Genomic DNA, 26,762 nt, shown 5'->3' with positions numbered 1-26,762 from the left:
CCCTATTTTAAAATGAGGTCTGGTTCTAATTCAACACGGGAGTGAAACTTGTCAAACTGATTTCAGCAAGACTTCACGTGTGCTACAAACATTAAGGGTCCTTGCCGCATTACAATTTGTAATGAGGGAGGCAAGTACCAAAAGCTACTGTATTGCTTGCCCACACACAGCTTCAGGGTATGCCAAAGCCAGATCCGTGCTGGAGCACTGGGAAGCTGACATGAGGCCCAGCGGAAGCTGAAAGGAGCCTGCCACAGGACATGCGACTAGACTTTCTCAGTTACCTCCCATCCCCACTGGTTTTAATGGGTAATGAGCAGGTTCCATCAAAATAAATTTCAGAATTTCAGGCCAGAAGTGACCACTAAATGACCTAGATTATCTTTCTCCGTTATAAGTATCCCCCAGGTACCTCTACAGTGAGCACAGTAACCTGTGCCACTGCTCTTGACACACAGAGCCATAACCAGTTTTTATGTCTGATCATATAGAAGCTACTGATCAAACATGACAAGTACTTAACAATCACGGGTGCAGTGATGAAGAAGTACCTTTAACATATATGGTGCGTGCCTCTGCTCCTCAGTCACATAAGCACGTATTTTCTATGTGATTTGGTCACCTTGGCAGCTAAACCTCACATAGGCAGGTTTTTGGGGTTTTTTTTGACCTCTAGAGTGTTCAATTCAAATTGTGAGCACTCAGTACTTTTAACATCAGACATCTCTGCAGGATTGTTCTTGAAAGTGAGTATCAGGCTTAGGTAAATGCTTAATCATACCCAATAAAATGGCAGCAGAGTTAGGGATACTTTTTTTGCATAGTTACAGCTCTGTTTTGTTTTGCTTGCTGTGCTGTACATAGAAAAAGGAAAGGAGGAAGAGATAAATTACTGATATGAAAAGATTTTTAAATGTGCTTTGGGTTGAATAAACATTTAATTCAACCCCCAAAATGTTTCATAGTGGCTTAAAAAAAAAAAGAACAGTAAAAAATTATTAATTTTAAAAACCGTTTATCAAGAAAGGTTCTCCTTAAAACATCAAAACAAAAGGTTTTATTCTCCTGGGATTTCCTTTAAAATGAAACAATCTGGCACAGACATGATTTCACAAAATGTTCCTTTTGACTTGAATCTGTATTTTCTTTTTTCCCAGGCAAAAAATTTATAGAGACCTTTGTTTTCCCAGGCCCTAGTCTAGCACTGGAAGTACAAGACCTTCCTTTCACTTCCCCAAGTTCATGTCCCCAGACACCTTTTAGCTTCTTCAGAGACCAAAGCAGCAGTCCTACAGATGGTCTCCTTTGCTAGATAGCCCAACTCATTCTCTAATCATCCCTCGTGCTATACAGGAACCCCCGCGCTTTTAAAGGTGACACAGCTCAGCACAGATTGTCTCCCTCTCCTCTCCCCCTCCTCCACTGATGGCAACTAACCGTACGTGCCCTTGTCACATTGGAAACCAGATTTCAAATCAGCTGCTACGTGCTTTCATTAATATTTGCCTGTCACTGTAGCAAAATGGTATCTTTTCAACAGCAGTTAACAGTTTTGGGAGGGCTCTACCCTTAAAGAAGTGGGACTAGATCTCAAGGCTTACCAGCTCCCAACACTTTTATACCTCCTGCTAAGCCAGTGGCATTTGCAGGAGCGCAAGCAGCAGCAGCAGTTTAAGGACTATGTTGATGCATGCCAATACAATAACCCAGATAGACGGAGGATGACAATCCATTTAATACAGGTGGTTTAAAGCAGCCTGCAAGTGTGCATGACAGGCATAAAAGCATGATCCAAGAGCAGGTAACAAAACATCCTGCAAATTCTGCCTTGGATACAAAAAGGTAGTGATACCTTATGACTCATAATTCCGCCTGGTTTTTTTTTTTTTCTCTAAACAGTGGAATGCATTTCTCAGACCTCAGGGGTAGATCCTTGCCAAATTTCAAGTTCCTATGTCAAATCCCTGAGGCACAGAGCTGTTCAGAAAAAGATAATATGGCTTTTACACTGAGATTGCCTCTCTTCCTCTCCTTGCTTCCCTCCTCACTCTGTTGATTTTGCTCTTGAACCTGCTGAATGTTCCCCCAAAACTCAATGAACAGAGAACAAAAGCAGCCTCCAAATAGAAACAATGTGTGAGAAATTCTCATTTCAAGGATGGTAAGAAACTGAAAACAAGTACTTAGAATGGACTCACCAGGTAACACTAATATGCACTGCTGCATGCTCCACATCTACATGTAGACTTGCATACACCAGGATACAGACCCATAATTTAAGTAACTTGTAAAGGATCCCCAAATACTTGAAATAAATGTATAAACCCAGTGTTTGTATGAGCCAGTGTTTTATGAATGAGGAAAAAGCAAGGACTTGGAGTGTTACTTGAAAAGCAAAAAAAATTACAGTTCTATTGCATGGACCTAGGTTAGCGCACGTCAAGGTGAAGACTTTAAGGCACATTATCAAGACCGTAACTACTCTTTAAAGCTTCCTCTACCACTTAGGCCACCATGGGCTTTTGCTCACATGTGCTTCCTCAGAACCTCTTCTGCATGCCCCAGACCCACCTGCTTCCCATCCCACGCCCTCCTTAAAGCCTACTCCAGCCTCTTAGGTCTGCTACAACTTTGTGAGAAGATCAAGAAGTGCAGAGTGCATTAAGAAGTCCTTTGTTTTATTTGCCACATGATTTGCTTCTCCACTTAAGGCGTAAAAAATGTGCCTTTGGAGCTGATAAAGGTTTTTTAAAGTGTTTTTTTTTTAATGTGACTCCAGAATGCTTCCAGTGTCATATAACAGCTTTACAATTTTAAGCTGAATCACATAAATTAAGGACAGACAAAACCAAGAATTCACCTAGTCCCTACTGACAGACTTCTCCATACTGGAGGGATGCATAAAAATCTTGTGTTCATGCTTGCAAGCACAGCTGATCTTACAGAAGTTCTTTCAGGATGTTATCCTCTGACCTGATACAACCAACGCTGGTCATGCAGCAGCACTTTCACAACAGAAATACAACACTTAAGTTTCCCTCTCCATATTCACGGTACTTGGTCACTGCCATTAAGTGGAAGTACTCCCAGGGCAGCACTAAATTACTGCCAGGACTAGGGTAAGACTAGCTGTCAAGCTAGCTCAGGTTTACCTGCCTGTCGCTGCAACACCAACATAATCTTGGTCTGCTACAGATGTACATTACTTTTGAGGTGTGATTAGAGTAACAGCATGTCAGCGCCGGCGAGGGACTGCAACCAGTTGTCTGGAGACGTTGTGGAGATCTGCTTGGAACTTTTAAGGCATTTCCTCCTTGGAAGTTTTTAAAACTTAGTGAGACCCTGAACAACCTTATCTATCTTCATAGTTAACTTTGCTTTGAGCAGGAGGCTGGACTAGACGATCTCCAGAAGTCCCTTCTACCCTAATTTTTCTCCCCGAGATTTTGGGATGTTTCAGCTTATAACTAAAAGGAAGGAGGGTAGCCCAAGCTGCCTGCATAAACACTCTCTGCAGGTCTCAACTATCCAGTAAAATACCACTGTGTACCAAGTTACCCTTTGCAAAAACCAAAGCATTTTTATTTGCAAGTGACCTGACTCCAACCCCCTGCTGAGTACTGTACTGTACTCCTTAGATGCTCCCGCTGATTTCTGTGGGAGATAATGTCTTATCCTGTGTGTGACAAAGACTGATGCCCCCTCTGCCCTCCACCATCATGCATTCACAGAGCAGATAAACATTGTTTACTGCCAATCAGCCCAGTGACAAAAAAAGGTAAAAGATGGGACTATAGAGCCTTCCAAGTATAACATGTGGAATAAAAAGCTGAATCTCGAAGTATGGTCACCCGCAGAAGTCAGACAGATACATGACTTGTGTACTCAAGTTACCACAGAGTAATGAACGGTCTTGAAGAGTCAGCAGACTAGAACAAATACCTCAGCCCATGGCACAGAGACCAGGAGGTTTGCAGCTACCATGTTTAACATGTTCTACTTCACAAGCGCTGCTGGCCTTGGAGCTCAGCAGTAGCCTGATGTTGTCCCACACTGCTCCCGGCTCACCTAAATGAAGGCCTTCCACGCAGCAGCAAAGTAACCCAGCAAGAATCATCACGTTTTTCACCAGACTGGCTCCCTGCGCCACTGTTATCCAGGCTGACACCCCAAACTTTGACTGTGAACCTCACCTCTGTGACTTAACTTTCCACCAGACACACAACCCCTCTCCTAACTACTCAGAAGCCTGCTTGAGAGGACAACCCCCACTTTGGGAGCCACTGGCTGAGTCAAGCTGGAGTCTGCACCTTTTGCCCTGTTCTGCTGGAGCTGCCTGTCTTGTAAGCAACTCTTGCAGGAGAAACACAAACCTCCAATGTTCAGTCCTGGCAGGGAAGCAAGAGAAAAGATTACCGAAAAGAGACTACCCAGTTTCATTTTTGGTCTCCCATGTACTAGTATAATGGTGGAAAATTAGCACAACGGGATTTAAGTGGAAAGTACGCAGTTAACTAAAACACTGTACTTAAAATGAATAGCTGTGAGGCTGCTTTCTTCTTTTTTGCATTAGATTTAAACACCATTAAAAAATCGGATTAGTTCTGTTTTAAAATATATAGGTAGTTTAAAGCTGCATAAATATCCTAGGGTCAAAATCATACTCTCACTGATTTAAATGAGAATGGGCAGTAGAATTGTATTTAAAAATACTGTATGTCTTGATAAAAACACATTTAAGAAGCAACAGAAAAGCCTAAAAAAAATTACACAGCACAAAACAGGACAGCATTAGAGTTGGGGAGGAAGGAAGAGAAGAATCAGTATTATGTTTAAACCTCCTATTATTTAGATTAGGAAAATCAAAAGCAGTTTTAGTCAGAAACACTTTGTTAATTTACATTAATGTTTCAAGAACACAGTGAACACATTCCCTCATATGAGTAACACCTATCTGATTTACCAACATTAAGAGCACCGATGACTGCCTGAAGTACTGTTCTAACTGTAAACAGGTAAGTTTTTATTAATGGGATAAAAGCACTGAGAAAAAAAAAAAATCAGTATTAAACCGGACAGTTTTAGTTCATGTAATTTTTTTTTTTTAGAAGCAAGCTGTCTTAGTTAACCAAGTTGGAAATTCTTAGTGAAAACACTGAATTAGTGGTAGTCAGTGACTAACCTTACAGACAGACATTCACTTTGTAGACATCTGCACTGAGTGAAGATAAGAATTATTTTCTGAATGACAGAAGTGTCCTGCCTCAAAGTTGAAAAAGCAGGCCAGGTTGTTTTCCATGCAAGATCTCCAATTCAGGTTTGAGCATGAGCTCTGCCAGGGCTAAAATCTTAACAGACATGGATACGTCATCACAGAAACAACAGATTTAATCTAGTAAATATAAAAAAAGTATCATATTTTGTCTCATACATCTACAGGTTTAAAAAAAAAAAAAGTCGTGCTTGAATAAATGTATTTTTAGATATTCTACACATTTACAGTAGTTTAATCAATAATACAGACATGTTATGCTGTTTAGGGGAATTTTTAATTAAATTTTAATTTCCAACCAAATGCAGTTTGACATAAATTGGGAATAACAGGAACTAATCATTATCTAAAAAACAAGATATGCATAATTCACTATTTTCTAAGAAAATGATGAAAAGTAAAAATCAATAATGTGAGTGAGTGTATGTTGAGATAAAGGACTGATAAAATAAACACTCACCGATTATCATTTATCCATTTAAAAAACAAGATTTTGCAAACTACCACAATATCAAACAATGAGAATCATTCGCCATTTATGAAAGTTATCAAAAGCACAAATGGAAATCAAGATTAGAAGAAATAATTTAAATCAAGATTCCCTACATGCAGATTTAAACTGTGATTAGATCACCTATTTTAAACCATTTTGATTTCTATCAATTATTCCAGTTCCCATATATTAGGATTGTTTCTGAATTAATGCATTAGTTAAATGATATCTGGGGGGACACAGGGGAATACAAGGAATGGTAAGGAGAGGCAAGACGAACATGTTTACTGTCATTATTAAATCAACCAAATTAGAAGAGCCCAGGATACGACTGGGGTGTGGTACTCAAAGAGAATGTTTATGAGACCGTCCAAGTTTAGCATAAGAGAATAGGCAGGCCTGGAAACCCCATGGGAATAAGATGCATCTGTTGTTGTAGGCAGCCCCAGCAAAATGTTACTGGTTCACTAGCCTGGGGCAAGCTTTTTTTTTTTTTTTTTCTTTCCCTTTTTTGACAGCCAAATACAATATTAGCTTGCTTTTTTTTTTTTTTTTCCCTTGCCATCGTCAAGCTGAGGCCGGCTGAGAATATTTTGTGTCTAGACTAATAAATGTTTGTAAGGATTTTGCAAGACTGGTTTATGGGAACAGAATCCCCTTTTTGTTTTTCTGCTGGAAAAAGCAGCATTAAAAGCAAATGAGCACCATCATGCATTTGTTTTAAATTGCATATTACAGCACTGCTATTTTGTGTGCAATCAATACATAATTTGGAAGAAAAATGCTTTTAAAATTCAAAGCTATCCCTGAGCAGCTAAGGTTCTCTTGGAAACTGAAGGAGGAGTCTGAAATTATTGTTCTTTTGTTTGCATCCCCCAGTGGGAAAGGCAGCACACAACTAGAAACCACTGTGCTTTGAGGCAGCATGAATCATTAGTAATAAAGATCAACCCCCCTTCATTTAAACATTAGATATTAAAACTGAATCTAGGACAAAGGTAAACTAAACAGACTCTTTCCTTCCCAACCAGTTACTGGGTTAAATAAAATATCAAAGGGACTATATAAATCTTGTAACTTCCTCTACTGAAATAAAAAGATACTTGTATTTTGCAAAACATGGCCTGTCCAGATCCCAATTACAAGCACCAACTTAATCAGTGGAAATTACTGGGATATGTATGGGCCAAAACCTACATTTTCTTTTTAATATTTGTTTTGGAGGGCGGGGTATCTGAAGATGAAATGGCTGACTGAGCTTTTTATTTCATTGCTTTGGGTGGAAATGACCGAATCTTTCCACACAAGGTAGTGCAAAGAAGCTGCTCTGGTGCAAAGCAATCTTCAGTCCCAACCCTCCAGCAAGCTTGCACCCTCAGCCCCTCTCTCCCGAGAGACAGCTAGCTCTCTGCAGCACCCAGGCTTAAACGTTGCCTGGTAAGGAAGAGGGCTCCTGTTCAGTAGTTCACAGGCAGTAACTTTATGAGGATTACATCCAAAAACAGGATATTCACTCATACAAAAAAGCATATATCTGCAAATTCTGCCCTTAGAACTAGCTTGTGCCCAGATGCATCTGGCCTAAACTGCAGTAGAAGTATTGCTCACTCTTCATCAGTAAGCATGTGTGACCACAGAGTACGGTGTTTGCACCGTCATCATCCAAGCAAATATTAATACACTGGAAAGCTTTCAAAGCAAAGGATTCTGAAGTAAAATTTCAGTGTATTCAGTAACATAAAACTTCTCCCTCTCTGAACATTATATACAATGATTAATACATGTATTTCTAAGGATATGCACATGTGTCTCTCTACTATGTGTGTAAAGAGTAAACTTACTTTACTTCAACATTACTTTTTTTTCGCACCTCTTCCCTCCTTTCCACGAAAGAAACAAACAGCTGGTATTAACAAGGCCTTATTTTTCCCCTGGAGGAACCCAATAACTAGAGAATAAAAAAAAAAAAAAAAAAGCCACCCTACCTGTCAAGCATCAGATTTAAAATGGATGTTTGTGGACTGTAAGATAAAAGACCTGAAGTTGCAATCATTTCACAAAAAAAAAAAGTCTCCTTCCATCTTAAATTATTTCTTTTAATGAAATAAAAAAATCAGTTCTCTACTCACCCACAAACTCCTCCAACAAATTTAAGTAAAACGTATTAAGAAGTCAAATTTAAAAAACACTCATAAGATACAAGGAGTAAAGCTGTGTAGGGTTTGCATCATATTTTAACAGATACCTACAATGCCAGCAGGGATCTTGTATGGGCACCAATTCCTCAAAATGATCCATACACAAAAAACTTGAATTCACGTGACGCTCCAGGTATGATGAACCTTTTGTCAGACCAGATCCCTACTGAGAAGTTTGGAGGACAGGGAGCCGTAAGTATTCAACATTGCAAACAAGGCTGGACATTGTGCAGTGCTGAATGCTCAAAAAATTCCACCAAAGCTACAAATGTGTTCTCTTGCTGAGAATCCTACTAAGAAACAGAGTCTTCACGCTTGCTCCACCTAGCTCGCTTGGCAACTGCTGCCAAGTGCCTAACTACTCCTGATACAGCTCTAACTGATGTTGCTGAAGACAGCTGACCTGTGTATAAAAAGGCAGTATTCTCCTACTCTGAAAGCATTCTGAAGATTAACTAGGAACCTGGACTTTTTGAAGAAGCACATAGCTGTAACTATGGTTTAACTACCAGTCTTCTACAGCCCAGGTGGTAGTAATTGTTCTTTCCTGACACCCCATTGTGTCCCCTTTACTCTTTTTAGGACATAAAACTTTCCCAGATCTCATTTTGACCTAACGACCAAAACAGATCCTTACACCTGTGCACAGAGCCAGTAGGAGAGTTTTAAAATCAATGGCATTTTGACATACGAAGCACGTCTTTCCATTATAACACAGGGAGGAAGGCAATCATGTTAGCGCCATGTTTTGTTTAGGCTAACACACCTCAATTTTTAGGAAAGGCAAACTTAAGAGACCTCTACCAAGATTGCCTCAGACTATACAAACATACATTTGCATCTGTGAAGTTCTTAGCACCTCTGTAAGGTAAGACAATGTTAAAATAATCACACTCCTAACCTATAAACAAGGATTCAAGCCTCAAAAACTATATAAAATGATTGCCTAATTCACAGTATTCATTGTAAGCTAACAGCTATTTCCCATCCAATATATGTGGTTCATAAGATGCTTTGAAGATTTAGAGTGCTGAACATGTGGAACTTTTACCGTAACCATTAGAAAGTTCAAAAGCTCATTTCTGTCCTTCTGTCTGGTGGGGTGAATTTGGCGCTCACAGTGCTCACAGAACGATGCTGGCTTTGCCAAACAGCGAGGGCTGGCGTTATGCATGCCTCATTACACAGTTCTGTCTGCCCACTGTTTAAACAAAACTGCCAGCCTTCAAGGCTTGCTTGAGCAACGACTTCAATTGTGGGTCCCCTGGCAGCATGTTAAATTCCTTCAACTCCTAGTGAGACCAACAGATAAGGAAGGTGAGCAGCAGATTGCAAAATGCCACTGGGGAAGGCCGAGTTGCACGGAGTGAACCTAAAATACCAAACTTGCTTTCTTAAATGGCTCCAAACACAATTTGAAGCCTGTTCTTTGGAAGTTGAATATACTGAGCTCCTTTAGACCTGTTAGGCAGAAGCAGAGGTCATGCCGCTAAAGGATGTTTGCAACATTAAATTCTTTGCTATCTTTGATGTCATTTAAGTAGTGCAAAAAGTAGCATTCAAAGTTTTTTACCACTTTCCCTAAAGGTTCCCCCATCAAGCCACATCCATTCCTCTTTCAGTTGTCAGCAATCTTCCTAGCTTCTCTGCTTTAGCACAATACCACTCTTTTTATAATTTTAATGGTGTAATAAATGTACTCTAGATTCCAGTTCTTGCCCCTTTAGATCATACTCTTTTTCACTGAATTCCACTAACATTTACTATGATCTCAAAGCTCTTAAGGATAAAAGAGTGGTACACATCTTCCCACAAGCAACAACAGCAGACTTTTGCTCAAATTGGGCTGACTTCTGAAGCTGGTTAGAAAGGATCCACTGGTAGTAGAGACACTGTTCTATGAAATACGTTACAGTTCACTGAACTCTGAAGGACATGAAAAAGACTTGAGTGGACCTTCTGAAGTTCCTTTCAGTTCCTTGACAGAGAGACAACAGAACTGGAAATGAACCATCAGTTAAAGTGATGCAAGGCACAGAATTATGAAATGCCATCTGGCTGGCACAGGATAAGGAAATGTATCATTTTTGGTGGGTTCCACCTCCACAGAAAAAGAAACAACTGTTTATGTAGCAAAGTGGTTTGAGTATTTGGGAAGGTCCTGAACTAGCCACAAAAAGAGAGAGAGAGAGAGAGAGAGCAGGAAAGAATATGAATTGGAATAAAGACAATAAATTGGAATTAATAATACTACTACTAATAATGCTGAAAACACGTCATCATATCCCTCTGAAAGCCTGAAGAAAAAAGCTGCTTTAATGCCTAATTTGACAATATTAGAAACTTAAATAGTAACAACAGAAAATTGTATTCTTATAGGTACTTAACAAAGGTGATGCTACTGACACGTAGTGGGGAGATACATGAGTAGAACACTAAGATCACCATTGCTGCCTATTTAGGAAATAGCAAGTAAACAAAAGAAAAAGGGGAAATGGTACTATATTGAAAATTGCATCACTTGTTTACAAGTCACTGACAACTCAGAGGAGAACCATCTTGGACATTTATGGATCAATGACCATGCATCTAAAGCAGAGGGAGAGGGAATATTGACCATTAATACACAGAAGAGAACAGCACGTCCATGCACTCAGCTAAAAATGCTCAAAACCCTCCCTCACGCCATGACCCCAAAACTGTCATCACACAGGACTTTAATTCAATAAACAGACACTGAAAAGGCCTTTCTGTAATTTCTGCAACAGGATTTCTAAAAATTAGAAAACATAAAAATACTGAATTTGACACCATGGAATTCTTGACTAGACCTCAGCTTGTCAGATAAAGAGAAACTGATCAACAAAATAAAGATTAGCCACAGCTTAGCTACAAGTGATTATGCCTTGGTTATATTTATTATGTGCACACAGAATAAAACCCAGTTTATATGTACATGGTGCTTTAACAGTTCCAGTTTCATGAAGGTGGAAAAAGTCCTGAACTCAGACTTGAGGAAAGAATCTGACTTCAAAGATATATGACTATTTTTTAAATATGACTCTTCTAAAGTCACACTCGAACAAAAGGGTCACCAATGTTAACCATAACTAGATGAAAAAGTTGACCAAAATTTAATCCTTCCCCTCAGACTACATATAAACAAATGGGGGAAAAAACAAGGGGAAAGCTCAGGGATAGCAGTAAGCTTAAGTGAAATGCTATAGACTGCTCAGTGAAGCAAAAGACACAAGAAACAGTCTTTTCGGTAGATTAGGAACAAAAGGAATCCTAATAATAGTACAAAGTCCATTATTTGACAGAAATTCTTCGGTACCAAGAAATCTACAAAAGGCAGAACTGTTCAACACAGAGCTCTAACAGTCTCCAGTGATATATTGGTACACAGTGATAAATATTGTCTATTCCAATAATAACCAACAGTGATAAATGACAGCAATTAAGTCTAGACACCAGGACACTGGATCCAGCTAAAGCATGCACAGGTCATCAAGGGTGTTGCAAGAGAGGAAATAATCCAAAAGAGAGTCATAAGAAAAATTAAGAGAGTAGAAAAGCATGCCTCACAAAGAAAAGCTCTACCTCAAACTGCTGTGTTTTACAAAGATAAGTTTGGGGACAATCACAGTATACACACACATTACCCAAATGTGATAGCAGAGGGCTTTTCAGTCTAGCACAGAGAGAAAACCCACTAGCCTGAACTTAAAAGCAAATCATTTCAATTATAAAAAATGGCATCTACTTCTCATCGGCTCAGGGGAATTCATTTAACAACACAAGTGAAATAGACTGCCTTGCTGGCAATGTCTAAAGACGGTAACAAAAGGGTTTTCTAAATGATGCGTGCTCGCTCAAAGAGGTAGTAAATCAGAGCAGTCCTCTAGTTTGCATCACGCAGGTTGTTTTAAACAGGGTTTCTGTAAGTACTCACAAGCTTTCTTTTTTTTGGCGTGAAATCCTTCTAAGTGAAAACAAACAAAAGGCAGACTGCTGGTCAAAACCAACAGCACAGCTTTTAAAATTCCTCTTTCATTCCTACCTTTAATGGAACATTTGTTTTCATGTAACAAGTTTCACGACAAAATCCACTTTTTATTTATACAATGTTTATATGCACTTTGACATGCCCAATATGCTCTCAGTACATCTCTACTTTAAAAATAAGTGGCACCTATTCCAGCTGGCAGACCAAGAGACATCTCAGCCTTCGCTATTTTACATGACACTTTGTGCAAAGTAAACTTCTCCATCCTTCCGTTAACTACTTAACCTACCAGAAAGTCCAAGCAGCTCATAAATAAAGCACAAGTGGTACCTACCAGATAACGTTCACTATTGCAGATACTCTGAGCCCTTTCAGAGATCCAGAACTGCCTCCATTACATGGTTTATTGAAGTCGGTGTTGATCTCCAGTGCTGCACATCCTGATCTAGGGGAGAGCCGAGGGTCAGAACGCACCCCAAAACCCAGACACCCCCAGAAGAGTAAACCAGACATCTTCCCCAACTTTGCCTGCACATACACCGTACTGCTCCTCCACGCTCGCCCCCGCTCTGCAACGCCACGGGATGCGAGACAACTCTGGAGCCAGAACTTCATGGCTCGTTGGCTGCCGTCAGTCTGTCTGTCAGTCCGTCATCCCGAGCGCCGCCGCGGGTGCGCGCAGCCCGGTGACACCGGGTGGGAACTCGCCAGCTCCTCCGGGCGCACCGGGATTGAACTTCTTGACTCTCCTTTCCGACTGACGAGTCAGGCGAATCCTCCGCGGCCCTGTGGCGAGCAAAAGCCACCACGCACAGGCTCCCGGCTTCACAGCTGGCACAGGGCGGAGGAGGGAAGACCGGGCAGAGGAGATCGTCCTCGGACTCGAAGGGGTTTAACCCCCCGCCGGGCCGGGCCGAGCCGGGGGAGCACGCAGCAGTCCGCTTCGAAGTTACGCCCCGGCTGCCCCCCGCCCTGGCTTCCCCCAGTCAGCCTGGAGCCCGCCGCCCCCCGGCAGGCGATGCCCCCCGGCCGCGGGGACCGCGCCGGCCGCTCGCCCGCCGCCGCCAGACAATAGGAAGGCGGGCGGGGCGCGGCCGGCCCACCGCGCCCACCCCGCGGGCGGCAGCGGGGCGCCCGCCCCCGCCGGGCCCGCCTGGGCCCGCCCGCCCCCGCCGCCGGCCAGGAGCCGCCCTTGCCCCGGGGAGGCGCGGGGCGGCGGGCGCGCTGGCGCTGCCCCGTCCCCGCCGGGAGAGCGCCCGGCCCGCTCCCCGGGGGGAAGCGGGGGCGTGCGGGGGGCACGCCTCCCGGGGGGGGGGTCGCCCTCCCGCCTCCCGGCGCCGAGAGCCCCCTCTCCGCCCGCGCCAGAGGCGGCGGGAGACGCGAGCCCCTACCTGACGGCGCCGCTCCGCCTCGCCCCCTCAGCCCGCGCCCGCGCCGCCCGCCTGCCTGCCTGCCTGCCTGCCCGCCTGCCGCCTTCGCTCACGGCCGCGCCGCCATCTTGCGTTTCACAAACTACTGCACTTCTTTTGGGGCGGGGGGGCGGCGGGTGAGCCGGGAACTCCCAACGCCGCCGGCCGCCCGGGCCCTCGCCTCGCCGCCGCCCGCAGCGCCCACTCGCATCCTCCCGGCGCCTCGCTGCCCCGGGGCGGGTGCGCGGGGAGGCCGGGCAGCGGCGGCCGGTGCCTCAGCCTCCCTGGCAGGGAGCGGGGGCGGAGCCGCTCCGCCGCCGCCCCGCCCGTCAGGCGGCGGACACCCGCCGGAGGGCGGCCCGGCCCCGCCGAGGCAGCGGCCGGCCGCGGGGGGCTTGCCCCGGCGCCGCAGCCCGGGGGCCAGCGGCGTCTCGTCGCCCTTCGGCCAGGCGAGGTGCCGGCGCGCAGCGGCTGCGGCGGGGAGGAACGGGGCGGGGGTAAGGGCGGGGGCGACAGGCCGGCAGTTCCCGTGTGGCAGCGGCGCCCACAGCCCGCTCCTTCGCCGACAAACTTCGGCTCGGCGCTGGACCCTCCCGCCACGCACCCAGACGGGTTTTACGGACGGCGTCGTCTCTCACCCCGCGAAGGCTTCTTCTGCAGCGGCAGCCCCGAATTTCCCTCAGGCGCCCAGAGCTGTCGCCGGGGGAGGACATTGCCGCAGGGTCCAGAGCCCCAAACCAGGGGCGAGTGAGCACAGAAGTAACGGCTCTGAGGGGAAAAAAAAACACCCCACAACACCACCCCCGCCCCCCCTTCTTTTTTTGTTTAGTTACAGAACTTAGAGAAAGGGGGCTTCTTCCTTCGGTACATACCTAGATATTTTAGTCAGTATTTAGCTTTAACTCCTGCTCCACACTCCTCAAAAATGCTGCATTTCTGTATACTATCACTGTTTTCCATTTTGGTTCAGACACTAAAATACTGTTTCCCCGAGAAAGAAAAAGTGTGGCTTGTGGGAACCATTAAGAGTTAACCGTTAACAGTCGGTCATGGAAAATCACGATTTACACAATTATAATTAAACAAAAATTGCATAGGTACAGTATCCTGTCGAGACTAGTGACAGGAGGGAGTTTGATCAAAGCTTTGAAGAGCAAAAATTTTGATCCCAGGAATATTTCTGGTTCCTCGTTTCCACCCCGTCACTCCAGTTTTTCAAACAGTCATCTTGGGGAACACAGTCAGCAAACGGCCCCCACAGTCCCATCAAAAATCAGTGACAGCAGCCAAGGTGGAGATCAAGTTAAGGAAAAATGACGTTAATTCCTTTATTACATTTCCAATGTAATACATTACATTAAAACATAAATTTTCAATATAGTTTTTCTTCCTCCTGTGCTTGCCGTTGCCATATAACCAATACACCAAGAGTGGGGTAAGCTGCTCACAGACAGTTCTTACTTTACAGTCTTAAGACTCATGCTGGTTTTTAAGTGTAAGGTTGTTATCTGTGATTAAAATAGAACAGACACCCCCCCCCCCTCCAAAGGCAATTCATTTTTTATTAATACCCATCCAAACAATACAGATAGAAGAAAAAATTCTGCATAGTACACAAATGTTTGGACAAACACACGAGAAAGAAACAATAAAACCTAAAACATACTTAAGAAACAAAACACACACAGAGGGATTGCACAGTTAGGCATTCAGTATCACCAGATGTTGTGTATGTAAGGTGACATAACAGCAACGTATTGTGCCACATATTTTATTGCAACTGATATAAAAATTTATTCTCATAAAATTAAACTTTGCCTATCTTATTATCAATTTTAAAAAAAATAACTCTGTCAATTTGAGAGAAATTTTCTCTGCTGGTTTGAAGAGCCATACGTCTTCAAAATGGGGTATTGCTTTGCTTTTACTTAAATATGTTTTTGACCAACAATATATTCACTTTTATGTAATAAACAGATATAATTCTCTACAGGTAACTAGAAAACTATTTACAATTTAATTCAGCTACAAGCCACCTAACCTGCAACTAACAATTTAGATTAAAATGCTATTCTCCAGTATCAAGAAGATCGTCATTATTACAAGCAAGATTAAACTTTACCTTAGAAAGTTACAGTTGTAAATCTTACTTTGTTTCAAGTTAGGTTTTTTGACAGGCAAAAGTATGCCATAGCAAAAGTTCTTATGTTTGTGGAACAAGTGTTTCTCCCACATGCTTTCTTTAGGTTGTTAATTCAATGAAAACCACTTGAGGTGCTTTAAAAAAAATTACCTCTGAACTGCATTAAGAGGTTTCTAAAGTGTTTACTTCTCATATACCAAAACTAGATTTGGTTTAAAACCTTTATGTAATATACAAGGGACTATACAGCACCACAGACTACTTCAGAAAAATGTATTCCCACAAGCTGGAAAACAATGATAAAAGTTTATCAAGTTTTCGATCATTTTCTTTTAAAGAGAGGTACTGAAATTATCTGGGAGATGTTCAGATCTGCAGTGTTCCAAAGGCAATGACAGCAGTATGTCACATAAAAATATATAGAGAGAGGACAAAAATATCAAAGCAGTTAAAGAACTTTATTTTAGCTTTAAGAGATTTTAGAATATATTTGTTTAATATATGTATAAATAAACATGTAGAAGTAAACTTTATTGAATAACAGATAACTGAATAACCAGATAACAACATGCAACGAAAACAGAACATTACAGAGAAGTCAACAACAACAAAACATTACAGAGTAGAAGTCAAGTATGCTGAAATCAAGTATCACAGAACATAAGTGAAGGCTGTAATTTCATTCTTCATTTCCTAATAAGAAAAAAAGACAAACTAGCAGTCAGCATGAATGAAAGTTTAAGAACCCTGTTTATTTCTTCATAAAAAGAATAAAGACTCTGTACATACATACAATTGTTAGCAATATTTAGCAAATATATTTGCTACCACTGTCACAAAGTCTTTCTATACCCACCAGCTTCAAACACATATTTATGCATTCAAAATAGAGTAGGCTAGAGGGACTGTATGGATCTCTATCAAGAGACTATGGATCTGTACCAACAGTGGTTTCAACAGTTAGAAAGAGGAGACAGTTCCTGAAAAGCCACAACTAAAAGCTGGAAATGTTATTTTCTGCACTGAGAGTAACTACTTGTTAAAGTGTATCTCTTCATAAAGTAGAGCTGGCTCCTAACCAACTTGCAAAGTCATTCTGAATAGGAGATATTTTTTGGTTAAAGGTAGAAGTAGGAAACAAAGCAATCAAGTCCCTTTTAATTTAAGCATTAAAAGTTAAGTCACAAAAGCTCACAAGCTCCAGGATAACATAAATAAATCCCTTCTCGTGCTAAAACACGTCATTATACTGGATGAGAGAAGGGCCCATTTTTCAGGAATGGCCTCCCTGAATCCAAATAATCCTCACTGTTGCACAATCAGAACGGAGTGTCTGTTCTAACTCTTTATCAGATGTGGAAGAAGAGATCGAGATGACCAGGGCCAAAGAGAAAAGGCTTCCTCTTTTTTAAGGCAGACTGGGAGGCATAAAGAATTTTTTTTATTCTCAGGCACAATCAACTCAAAGACAACTGGATTCAAGGATCTTGAATCTGAAGACTGAATATCCAACCTAGCTAAATCGACTCAATACTGGGAAAGCCTGACTGGGACCATGGGTGCCTCTGGAAGATTTCTGCTGAGTTCTGACAGCTCAGAAATCCTCTTACAGGAAGAGATGAGAGAATTTGACTCATTAGCATTAAACCAGCATAGGCAGAAATCTCCCCTGAAGTCAAATTAAAAAAGATGCTTGAGCCATACTAGTTAAAAAGATATAATGGTGAGACTAGAGAAAAATTTGAAACTCTTGTTATGTTTCATACTTAATTTCTTTTCAAGAATGGAATGACTACTATACAAAGTATTAAAATGTCTGACTGCCTGTAAGGGGAGAAAGAGGAAATGACTGAGAAAAGCACCCTCCTTTCATAGACCCCCACCCCTAGAAAGGTTCTGGAGAAGGACTGTTGACAGATTGAGGTTAACTACTTGGAGAGGGCTGGGGGGGTGGACCTATTGTCTTCAAGTTCAAGTCTCTTCCTGCTGAAACTGCCAACAATTATGACAAATACAACAACGGTTTTGCAATATGGATAAATGTCTTCCAGACTGAAATGAAAAAGTCTCATAACACAGGCAACTAAGCAGTAAAGAGTCATGCTAAATAAGCGTGACGTCCAGAGAGCACACATACATATGCATAGCACACACATGCATACCAGTGATAGAAAGTGCTACAAGACAAAAAAATTTACCTTCACTAATTCAGTTTTGTTGTAATCCTCCCGATGTTGGTAAATGCACTGACTAAGAACAGCATATAGTTTTTCCAAGTGAAATGTACTGAAGTTCTTAGTTACATCACTGACAAAATTCAACAGTTGCTGAAGAAAAAAATAGAAAAGTACAAGTTTAGAATAACGCAAGATCCTTTGCATAGGCTCTTTATGTTTTCAGAAGCTAAACAATAACAATACAACACAAGTGACATCCTACTTTCTTATATAGTTAAATAAAAGTAACACTTCAGAGAACAGATTAAATATCTCACAAGATTTAGCTGAAGAAAATGAGTTAGTTTTTCATACTTCAGAGAAAAGGAAGGCTCAAATTTCAGATGATATTTTATTACTAATCAGTCTATCATAGGAATGATCATAATTGCAAATCAGCTGCTTCCAGAACAGCAGGAAATGACACAATCCACTTTGTGGTAAAGTAGCTGCCACAGCAAAGCCACTGTTGCATTTCATTAGAGGAAGCTGTTGGTGCATCGCAGGGCACCATAAAATGGATCTTTCGAAGCCAGGCTACAGGTCTTCTACATACAGCTGTGCCAGCTGGAAACGGAAACATCTTTAGGTGCTCACTGTTACCCATTAGCTGAATGTGCACCGTGCCTACAACTCAGCTGGCAGAACACACTGCTCAAGTGTCTGAACCAAATCAGGAAGCAAAGTTAGATCAGTTAGCTCCTACCTTTAAACTGAAGAGTGGATAAACTAGCAGAGTGACTCTGCCTGTAGCAGATTACCAAACTCTCACACAGTCATTTCTGTTACCAAAGATGTGAATGTGATAATCTCTGGGAAAGCAGCAGTGGCAGCACGTTGTTCCACTGCTGCAGCCATTCAGTAGCTGTGTGTTGTGTGAGGCTGTGAAGATGTAGCTGAAGAGGCAGCCATACCAAATGAAAATATTACTGCCTCACAACTGCCCGTCATCAAAATCCACCTCCCTCAGATCAGCTAGCACAAAATTTGAGCATTCCCCTCAAATTCATTCTATATAATAGGCAGATAAGACGCACAAAAACTAGGCAGCGTGCTTTCAGCTGCTGCAAACAGAAAAGGTAGGATGTGACAGAGGTGTATGGTCAACATCCTGCGTGAAACTATTTCTAATTGCTGCCACATAGGTGACTGCATGCTCTTCTATATCTTCATAAAGTTCTACGCATATTACCAAGCAAATAAACAAACAAAAAAACCCCCCAAACAAAACCAAGCAGCTACATTTTGGAGGTTCACCTGGCTTATTCACTGCAGGTGAGTTCCAAAGAGGCTCTCTGGTACGAGCAGCTAGTGCCAGTGGCACCCATGTTAGCAAAACAAGTTTTCCAAGAGACACGTTTCATGACCATGGCTCTCCTCATATATATGTTTCAGCTTATATAGGCAGTAACTTTGGAGCACATGTTATTAGCACCCTGACTCTATGAAAAACCTACGTGGCTTCTCTACATACGCAGGCAGACATGAACAACAAAACCCCCTGAAATCTGCTTCCTTAGGAAGCCAGCTTTAAAAAGTTAGTTTCACCTCTACAAATTAGGTCACAGCTTAAAAACGCGACAGAAATTCTGTTAACAAGCCCCTTCACCAAAGGGGATCCCCTATCTGGTCACATTCTCCCCACACAGGGGAAACATCCATGTAATACTCCCTTTCTCATCATGGCCGGTAAACATCAGCCCTCCTCTGCATTGGCCAACTTCCAGGACTCCAACCTAGCAATTTTCCTTATTTTCCTCACTGCAATATCCCCTGAAGATCAGGTCCTTGTTCTACCCTCTCCAATTCATGCAAAAGAACCTCTTTCACTCGCTGCAGCTAGGCCCATTTTTAACCCTTTCCTCAACGGTAGCCTAGGATAGCAACTTCTCTCCTACAAGGGACTGGAAAACCCTTATAACACTGTAACTGTATGAATGCAAAATTCTAACACTGGATTTTGAAAGAATTTCAGAAAAGTAGGTATTAGTATTTTATGCATGATGAGCTTTATGTCAACCTGCTAACTTCAGGTTTAAAGTCATCACTGCTAGAAATAAAGGTCCTTTTCAGGTTCCTAATAAATGAAAACATGCAAAAACCAAACCAAAACAAACCCCCAAATCAATCATAAAAACTGTTAAGATATTAATAACCAACAGTATTAGCAGGTTGTCAATGGGCTATTTTAAAATTCAACAAGCCCTTTTAAATTAAAAATTAGGAAGAGAACAGTCTCCTAAAGTTTAGTTCACCAAAAGCAAGAAGAGCAGTCTACACCAGGTGTGGAAACATAACAGTCATAGTCCATTACAAGCTGAATTATTTCACAAGCTATATATCCTTCCCATAAATTGTTTTAATTGGCATTGGTTAACAACTGACTTAATTTACAACTGCACACATAGCAAGAAAACGTCCTACTTCAGAATTAACAAAATTGAAATTAGACTTACTTTGAGCTCATAGAAATCCACAATCACTGGCTGTGGAAGAATTTCCACTGCTTTCTCAACATATATCCCCTGTTGCTCTTCTACACAAGAACGTCTCACATGAGTCGTACGGTGTATCCATGAATCTGGAATGACACAAATTTCTCAAGTCAGGATTTCTGTTTATCTCAAATACAGTTATCAGTGAAGTATCCCGTACCTGCAATACAGTCTCTCTCTGCAATGACAGAAACAGAACTATTACAATTTTTTCACTGAGAAATGTTTGACTTTTACTTTCTTGCTGGCAAAAGTCACTGCTCTATAAAAATTAGAAACTCAAGACACAAAAAAAAGCGCTAGAGGAAAAGGGAGGGAAAAACAGGAAAAAAAATATTGTAATGTTGCCATTACGGCATTGCACAGTAAAAGTCCAGAGTAATTTAGGTTAGGAAACACATCTTACATTGCAAACATTAGGACATAAGTCTTCTATTCCACATGTGACTCTGGGTCCACGCTGCTTGAAGCACAGCTTTTTAGCTCACACTGCTCATTATTGGGAAGATACTTGCACAATAAAAGTCAATGACTGTTTTTCACTTAGGTACCATTTCAAAAACAAACCAGAATCAAAAAACCAGCAGCTGCAGAAAAACATGAGTTTGGCTAGCATAACTACAGGGGCAGCATCATTATGCACACTGTGTGCTGATTTTAGAGAGATACACCAGAACTAACAGAACAGAACTAAAGAAGGGTAAAACCTAATAAATAGTGTAATCCCCCCTCCAGAAGAAAAAGGAGCTACATGACGTGTTTGACCTTTCACTTACCATTTGAATCTCCATCTTCAGAACTTTCTGGTATTTGGCCATCCGACATGTCACTTTCCTTTCTTAGGTCTGAATGTTCAGGAAGCATGACACTCTTCTTTCCAGAAGCAGATTTAGCCACAAGGATAACTCTCTCTCTTTCATTTTCTGTCCCAGATTTATTTTCATTCCCATTTTTCTGTCGTTCTTGAAGTATGTTTTCATTTTCTTCCATAGGAGAATCCTGTGAGGGCTCAACTTCAGTGTGATCCATGTTGGTAACATGTTTTTCTGGAGACTCTTCATCACTCTCTCCTTCATTTTGGTCTCCTGGAACTTTATTCTCTTTATTGAACTGAAAATTCCTCCTCTTTGTTGTGATATTTGAAGACCCTTTGTTCTTTTTGCGTTTTCTTTTTGACGCATCTACAAAGAGATATCAGAAAAAGTAATCCAAAACATTACCAAAACAGTTCTTCATTCAAAATCCACCATCCTCATCTTGCTTGACTTAAAGGAAAATGATCAAAGCAGCTCATTGTCTGTCTCCCTACATATGTCTAGAAGGGAGCTGCAAGTTAATGAGGTCAATTTGCTATTAGATTTTAAAAAGCCAGCTACAGAATTTCATTCACAAAACCATCAGTTTTAAGATTTTATGAGCAGAAAATTCTTACTTTAGATAGCCAGTATTACTGCAAAGCAAGGTTATTAGGTGAAGTTGCTTACTGTCTTATTACGTGAACTAATATAGATGAACAATAGAAAAGCATTTGGAGACGAGCCCTTCTGCAAATCTGTTATAAAGCTGTAAACTTCAAAAGCTAAACACATGTTGGGCACAGTTAAAGACACAATTTTAAGGGAATATTTGCTGGAGAAAAAACTGTCCGTAAAGACTTACACCTCATATGCTTTCTGATTCAGTTAACCTTGTTTAAAACAAACTTAGCATTTTTGCCTTCCAGAAAACCCCACCATTCTTTGTATTCACAGAGTACTGCACAAAGCATATGGGTAAAGTCAGTGGCAAAATTCCCAGTCATGCCAGTGAGACCAGGAAACGTCACACCACATCATTCATTTTAACTGAACAAGACCCAAGTCCTTTTGTTCCTTCATGTCCTTTTCACAGGAAAAGTGAGGAAATAATGATTTTTCCTTTACATATCTATTATTATTGCTCCCCTATTTTCTTCCCCTTTCTCCCTTCAATTGGAAATCACAGTAAGAGGTGTGTATTGGGTTTGCGTGGCGGGGTTTCAGTAGTGGGTGAGGGACTGCAGGGCCGGCTCCTGTGAGAAGCTGCTAGAAGCTTCCCTGGCTCCAAGACAGACCTGCCTCTGGCCAAGGCCGAGCCCATTAGTGATGGTGGTAGCGCCTCTGGGATAACGTATTTAAGAAGGGGAACATGGAGCAGGGGAGGAGATTGGAATGTTAGAGAAACACCTATGCAGACCCCCAGGTCAGTGCAGAAGGAGGGGGAGGAGGTGCTCCAGGCACCAGAGCAGAGATTCCCCTGCAGCCCGTGGGGAAGACCCTGGCGAGGCAGGCTGTCCCCCTGCAGCCCAGGGAGGTCCATGGTGGAGCAGATATCCACCTGCAGCCTGGGGAGGACCCCACGCCGGAGCAGGGGGATGCCCCCAAAGATGGCTGTGACTCCATGGGAAAGACCACGCTGGAGTAGCCTGTTCCTGAAGGACTGCAGCCTGTGGGAAGGACCCACGCTGGAGCAGCTCATGAAGAACTGCAGCCCATGGGAAGGACTCATGTTGGAGAAGTTAATGGAGAACTGTCTCCCATGGGAGGGACCCCGCGCTGGAGCAGGGGAAGTGAGGAGTCCTCCTCCTGAGGAGGAGGGAGCGGCAGAGACAACGTGTGATGAACTGACCCCAACCCCAATTCACCATCCCCCTGCTGTGATGGGTAGACCCTGGCTGGATTCCAGGTGCCCACCAAAGCCACTCTATCATGCCCCTCCTTAGCTGAACAAGGGAGAAAATATAACAAAGGGCTCATGGGTCAAGATAAGGACAGGAGAGATCACTCAATCAATTACCGTCATGGGCAAAACAGACTCGACTTGGGGAAAATTAACTTAATTTATTGCCAATCAACCAGAGTAGGGTAATGAGAAATAAAATCAAATCTCAAAACACCTTCCCTCCACCCCTCCCTTCTTCCTGGGCACAGCTTCACTCCCAGATTCTCTACCTACTCCTGCCAGCGGCGCAGTGGGACGGGGAATGGGGGTTGGGGTCAGTTCACCACACATTATTTCTGCTGCTTCATCCTCCCCAGGGGCAGGACTCATCACACTCTTCCCCTGCTCCAGCGTGGGGTCCCTCCCCCGGGAGACAGTCCTCCACGAACTTCTCCAACGTGGGTTCTTCCCACGGGCTGCAGGGGAATCTCTGCTCTGGTGCCTGGAGCATCTCCTCCCCCTCCTTCTTCACTGACCTTGGTGCCTGCAGGGTTGTTTCACTTACATGTTCTCATTCCCCTCTCTGCCTGCAGTTTCTGCGCCCACCGCAACTGTTTTTTTTCCCTTCTTAAATCTGTTCTCCCAGAGGCACTACCACCATCACTGATGGGCTTGGCCTTGGCCAGCGGCGGGTCTGTCTTGGAGCCGGCTGGCACTGGTTCTGTCAGACATAGGGGAAGCTTCTAGCAGCTTCTCACAGAAGCCACCCCTGTAGCCCCCTGCTACCGAAACCTTGCCACACAAACCCAATACACCTGTGCTGCTACAAGGAGAAGGCAGAGAAAACCGGGAGTGGAGTTGAACCCGGGAAGAAGTGAGGGGTGGGGCAAAGGTGGTTTTAAGATTTGGAGTTTACTTCTCGTTATCCTTGTTTTGATTTGATTTGTAGTAAATTAAATTGATTTTTTTTCCCCTGAACCGAGTCTGTTTTGTCCATGACCATAAGTGGTGAGTGATCCCTCCCTGTCCTTGTCTCAACCCACGAGCTTTTCTTTATATTTTCTCCTCCCCATCCCACCGGAGGGAAGGAGTGAGTGAGTGGCTGTGTGGTGTCTTGTTGCTGGCTGGGCTTAAACCACGACAAGGTGATATAGATTTTAGCATCTGAAGGCAGGGAAGGGAAAAATACTGTTTCATATAACTAAAAACTAGTTTTAGAAACTGCCATATACAACATTTTTGACTTCAAGAGGGAGCAATTTAGGAGCCATTAAATGTCAGTTGGGCCATCAAGGCCAGTGTCTTACAATGTAAACCAACCACTGTGCTTGAACTTCATAACCACAGTGAATGGAGGACCTCTGGATATATCTCACATTTTGAAGCAAATTAAAAAAATGTAATGTCTCTGGCATGAGAATGAGGCATCACAGAAACCTGTTATGTCACAAGAACAGAGAAGGTATCATTGACTTTAGCACCTTCTCTAAGAAAGTCTGAATAAAATGCAACTTGCCTTTAGAGCGGGGTGTGCTGGAATCTACAGGTGCTGCTGGCATCTTCATTTTGTCATTACACTTTGGGTCTGTTTTCTTACACCCAGGAACAGAGCTCTGCTTTGGCATTACATGGTAGGAAGACGAAGCATACTTTGAAGAGCTACAACCTTGCAATAAAGAACAGAGAGCAAAGAATTGTGTCTTGCATTGTTCATTGACAAGTCTTAAAATCCTTAGTGTGAAAACACATACCTCTTTTCTTACGAGATTCTTTAACTTCTTTGCAGCGTTGCTCAAAATCTTCATCCAATTCGTCCCTCACTATGCCATATGCAGTATCTCTCAAAGTACAAGCTCTGTGTCTAATGAGACGACCTGAAATTTTACAGTCAGAACTGAGTATTTTCTACTAGCCAATGAAATATTTTGATTACTTAGAAAGATTCTGCTCTTTTCATAGGTAGGTTCTGAAAGGTTATCTCAGTGTATATTTTCAGCATAACAACATAAAAGTTAATTATTAAAGCAAAAGTACTAGTTACTGATAAACACTTCCATCACAATTTCATGCCCAAGTAGTTTAAGCTACAACATTCACAACCTGGCAAGAAATGCTCTCTGTGGATGTTTAAAATGATCTAATCCCGTGTCTACTGTCCACAGACAACATTAATCAATTATTACATTTTAAATTTTTCCAAATTAGGGATAAAAACATATCCTCACCTCCAGGATCTTTAGCCGAGTTGTACTCTAAAGCATTGCTACAGATTAGATCGATGTCTTTCAGAAAATCTTTTGCAGTTAGGTACTGGTGCAAGTCAATCTTGGAGACAACTGCCGAAAGGTCCATGGGGTGTTTAATAACTGCACCATAATCGGGTACCTACAAATGAAATATATGTGCTCAGAGATTTAGCACAGTATCTACCAAAATTAATTATTTTAATAAAGTCAAAAGGACTTCTTAAAAACTCCAAATATTTATGACACATCCAAAGATGCAAAAATTAACCAGTTAGATTCTTCAAAACAGAAGGGCTATTTCAACTGGCTTTGAGGAGACAGACCAGGAGAGGGAAAAAAAGAAGCAGGGACGTCAGCAGCATCTGTGGGGCATAGAGGGGAACAGACACCCAGAGTGGGATTCATTTCACTTGCTTCAGAACATCACAGCAAAGAAACCTTTCTCAGTAAAGTCACCAGAGATTCTCTTTGCTGTTGGCAGCAAGAAAAAGGCTGCAGGAATTGCACCTTTGAAATATCTGTCCTGGGCATCTACTTTAGAACGAGATAAACTGGACCCAGAGGTGATGATTGCTTTACTCAGACCATAAAAGGAGCCTAATGACTAGATTAGACGAGGACATCTATGTTTGTTTAGATTATTCGCATCTTAGAAACTGAAAGTAAAGACAACTCAGTGGATGCTTAGGGGAATAGGACTTTGCTGAAATGCAAAGCTATATTAAAACCTCAGCTCACTTTGAAGTATATGCCCCTGGCTTAGACTTATTCAATAAATTAAATGAGAAAAAGAGACATAAGAAGTGCATGGGAGGACGAAGAAACCACAGAGTCCTTATGGTTGATCTTATACTGAAGAGCCCCAGATGAAACAGAGAATAGAATCTTTACATTTATTTTAAAAACTGCTGCTTCTACTCCTGTTCTCACAGAAACTATTGACAGTCAATTAAAGAGCTTTAGGCTTTATTAGAACAGTCCTACAGATACTGTTTATAATTAGTGCTGTAACATGCCTACGTATCAAAGCCTTTTCATGAGCAAACTGTGTTGGTATTTGGTCTAATTGGCAGTTGGACTAGATGATCGTTGTAGGTCCTTTCTAACTGAAATATTCTGAAGTTCCAAAGACATTTTAGAAGGCTTTCAGTGAATACTCAAATTAGACATTTGAGAGCCTCAAGGAGTCAACAAAAGTAAAAGCAAAACTCACTTCCTGCTTCTTGAAAAATCAGAATAGTATGGTCCCAAAACCAAAGATAAACCTTCCTATAAAGAGCACACAAACACTGAGAAATACACACACAGAGAAACTACAAATACACGCAGATAAAATAGTATTGCAGATCAACACTAATTTACCTCCTCTGGGTTAATAGGCTTTGTAAATGCTCTGAAACGTCTGTCAACAACAAGTCTATCAATCACATCCCTTAAGAAAATCCGAAGTTCAAGCAACGTATCCTCCTCCTGCTCCTCCAGCTGTCTTATTTCTTCCTCTGTCAGCTGTAGAGGTTTAGGTGGCGGTGCTACAGGCAGTACTTCCAATGGCTGCCGAGCTTAAATTAATCAGAAAATTTTAGTCAATTTATGGTACTCAAA

The 26,762-nt window shown here is 42.1% G+C and overlaps 2 protein-coding genes across 10 annotated transcripts in view; both read right to left on the bottom strand.

Moving 5' to 3' along the window:
* ZHX1 (zinc fingers and homeoboxes 1) overlaps positions 1-13,706 on the bottom strand; it is a 29,170-nt gene extending 15,464 nt beyond the window's left edge. For 3 of the 5 annotated variants that reach the window (XM_030012801.2, XM_030012797.2, XM_030012800.2), the window contains exons 1-2: positions 13,364-13,706; positions 12,307-12,417 (exon numbers count right to left, since the gene is read on the bottom strand). The gene's annotated coding sequence lies outside the window, so the exon portion shown is untranslated. Of the gene's footprint in view, positions 1-12,306; positions 12,418-12,510; positions 12,620-13,363 lie in introns of those variants that run through there. The other 2 variants (XM_030012798.2, XM_030012799.2) reach the window with 2 other exon arrangements.
* A 967-nt stretch (positions 13,707-14,673) lies between these two features.
* Positions 14,674-26,762, bottom strand: part of ATAD2 (ATPase family AAA domain containing 2) — a 39,156-nt gene continuing 27,067 nt past the window's right edge. For 4 of the 5 annotated variants that reach the window (XM_030012590.2, XM_030012586.2, XM_041122983.1 and 1 more), the window contains 8 exons: positions 26,523-26,719; positions 25,140-25,299; positions 24,666-24,788; positions 24,431-24,580; positions 21,012-21,416; positions 20,197-20,321; positions 17,723-17,851; positions 14,674-16,217 (listed from right to left, as the gene is read on the bottom strand). In XM_030012590.2, the coding sequence (XP_029868450.1) occupies positions 16,176-16,217; positions 17,723-17,851; positions 20,197-20,321; positions 21,012-21,416; positions 24,431-24,580; positions 24,666-24,788; positions 25,140-25,299; positions 26,523-26,719 (1,331 nt within the window). In that variant the 3' untranslated portion in view covers positions 14,674-16,175. The remainder of the gene's footprint in view (positions 16,218-17,722; positions 17,852-20,196; positions 20,322-21,011; positions 21,417-24,430; positions 24,581-24,665; positions 24,789-25,139; positions 25,300-26,522; positions 26,720-26,762) is intronic. The other variant, XM_030012584.2, reaches the window with a different exon arrangement.

This window comes from Aquila chrysaetos, chromosome 4 (genome assembly GCF_900496995.4).
Source record: "Aquila chrysaetos chrysaetos chromosome 4, bAquChr1.4, whole genome shotgun sequence".
In the NCBI taxonomy this organism is placed as follows: domain Eukaryota; kingdom Metazoa; phylum Chordata; class Aves; order Accipitriformes; family Accipitridae; genus Aquila; species Aquila chrysaetos.
The sequence above is the reverse complement of the archived record's forward strand: the minus strand, read 5'-3'. Positions and strand labels throughout refer to the sequence as shown.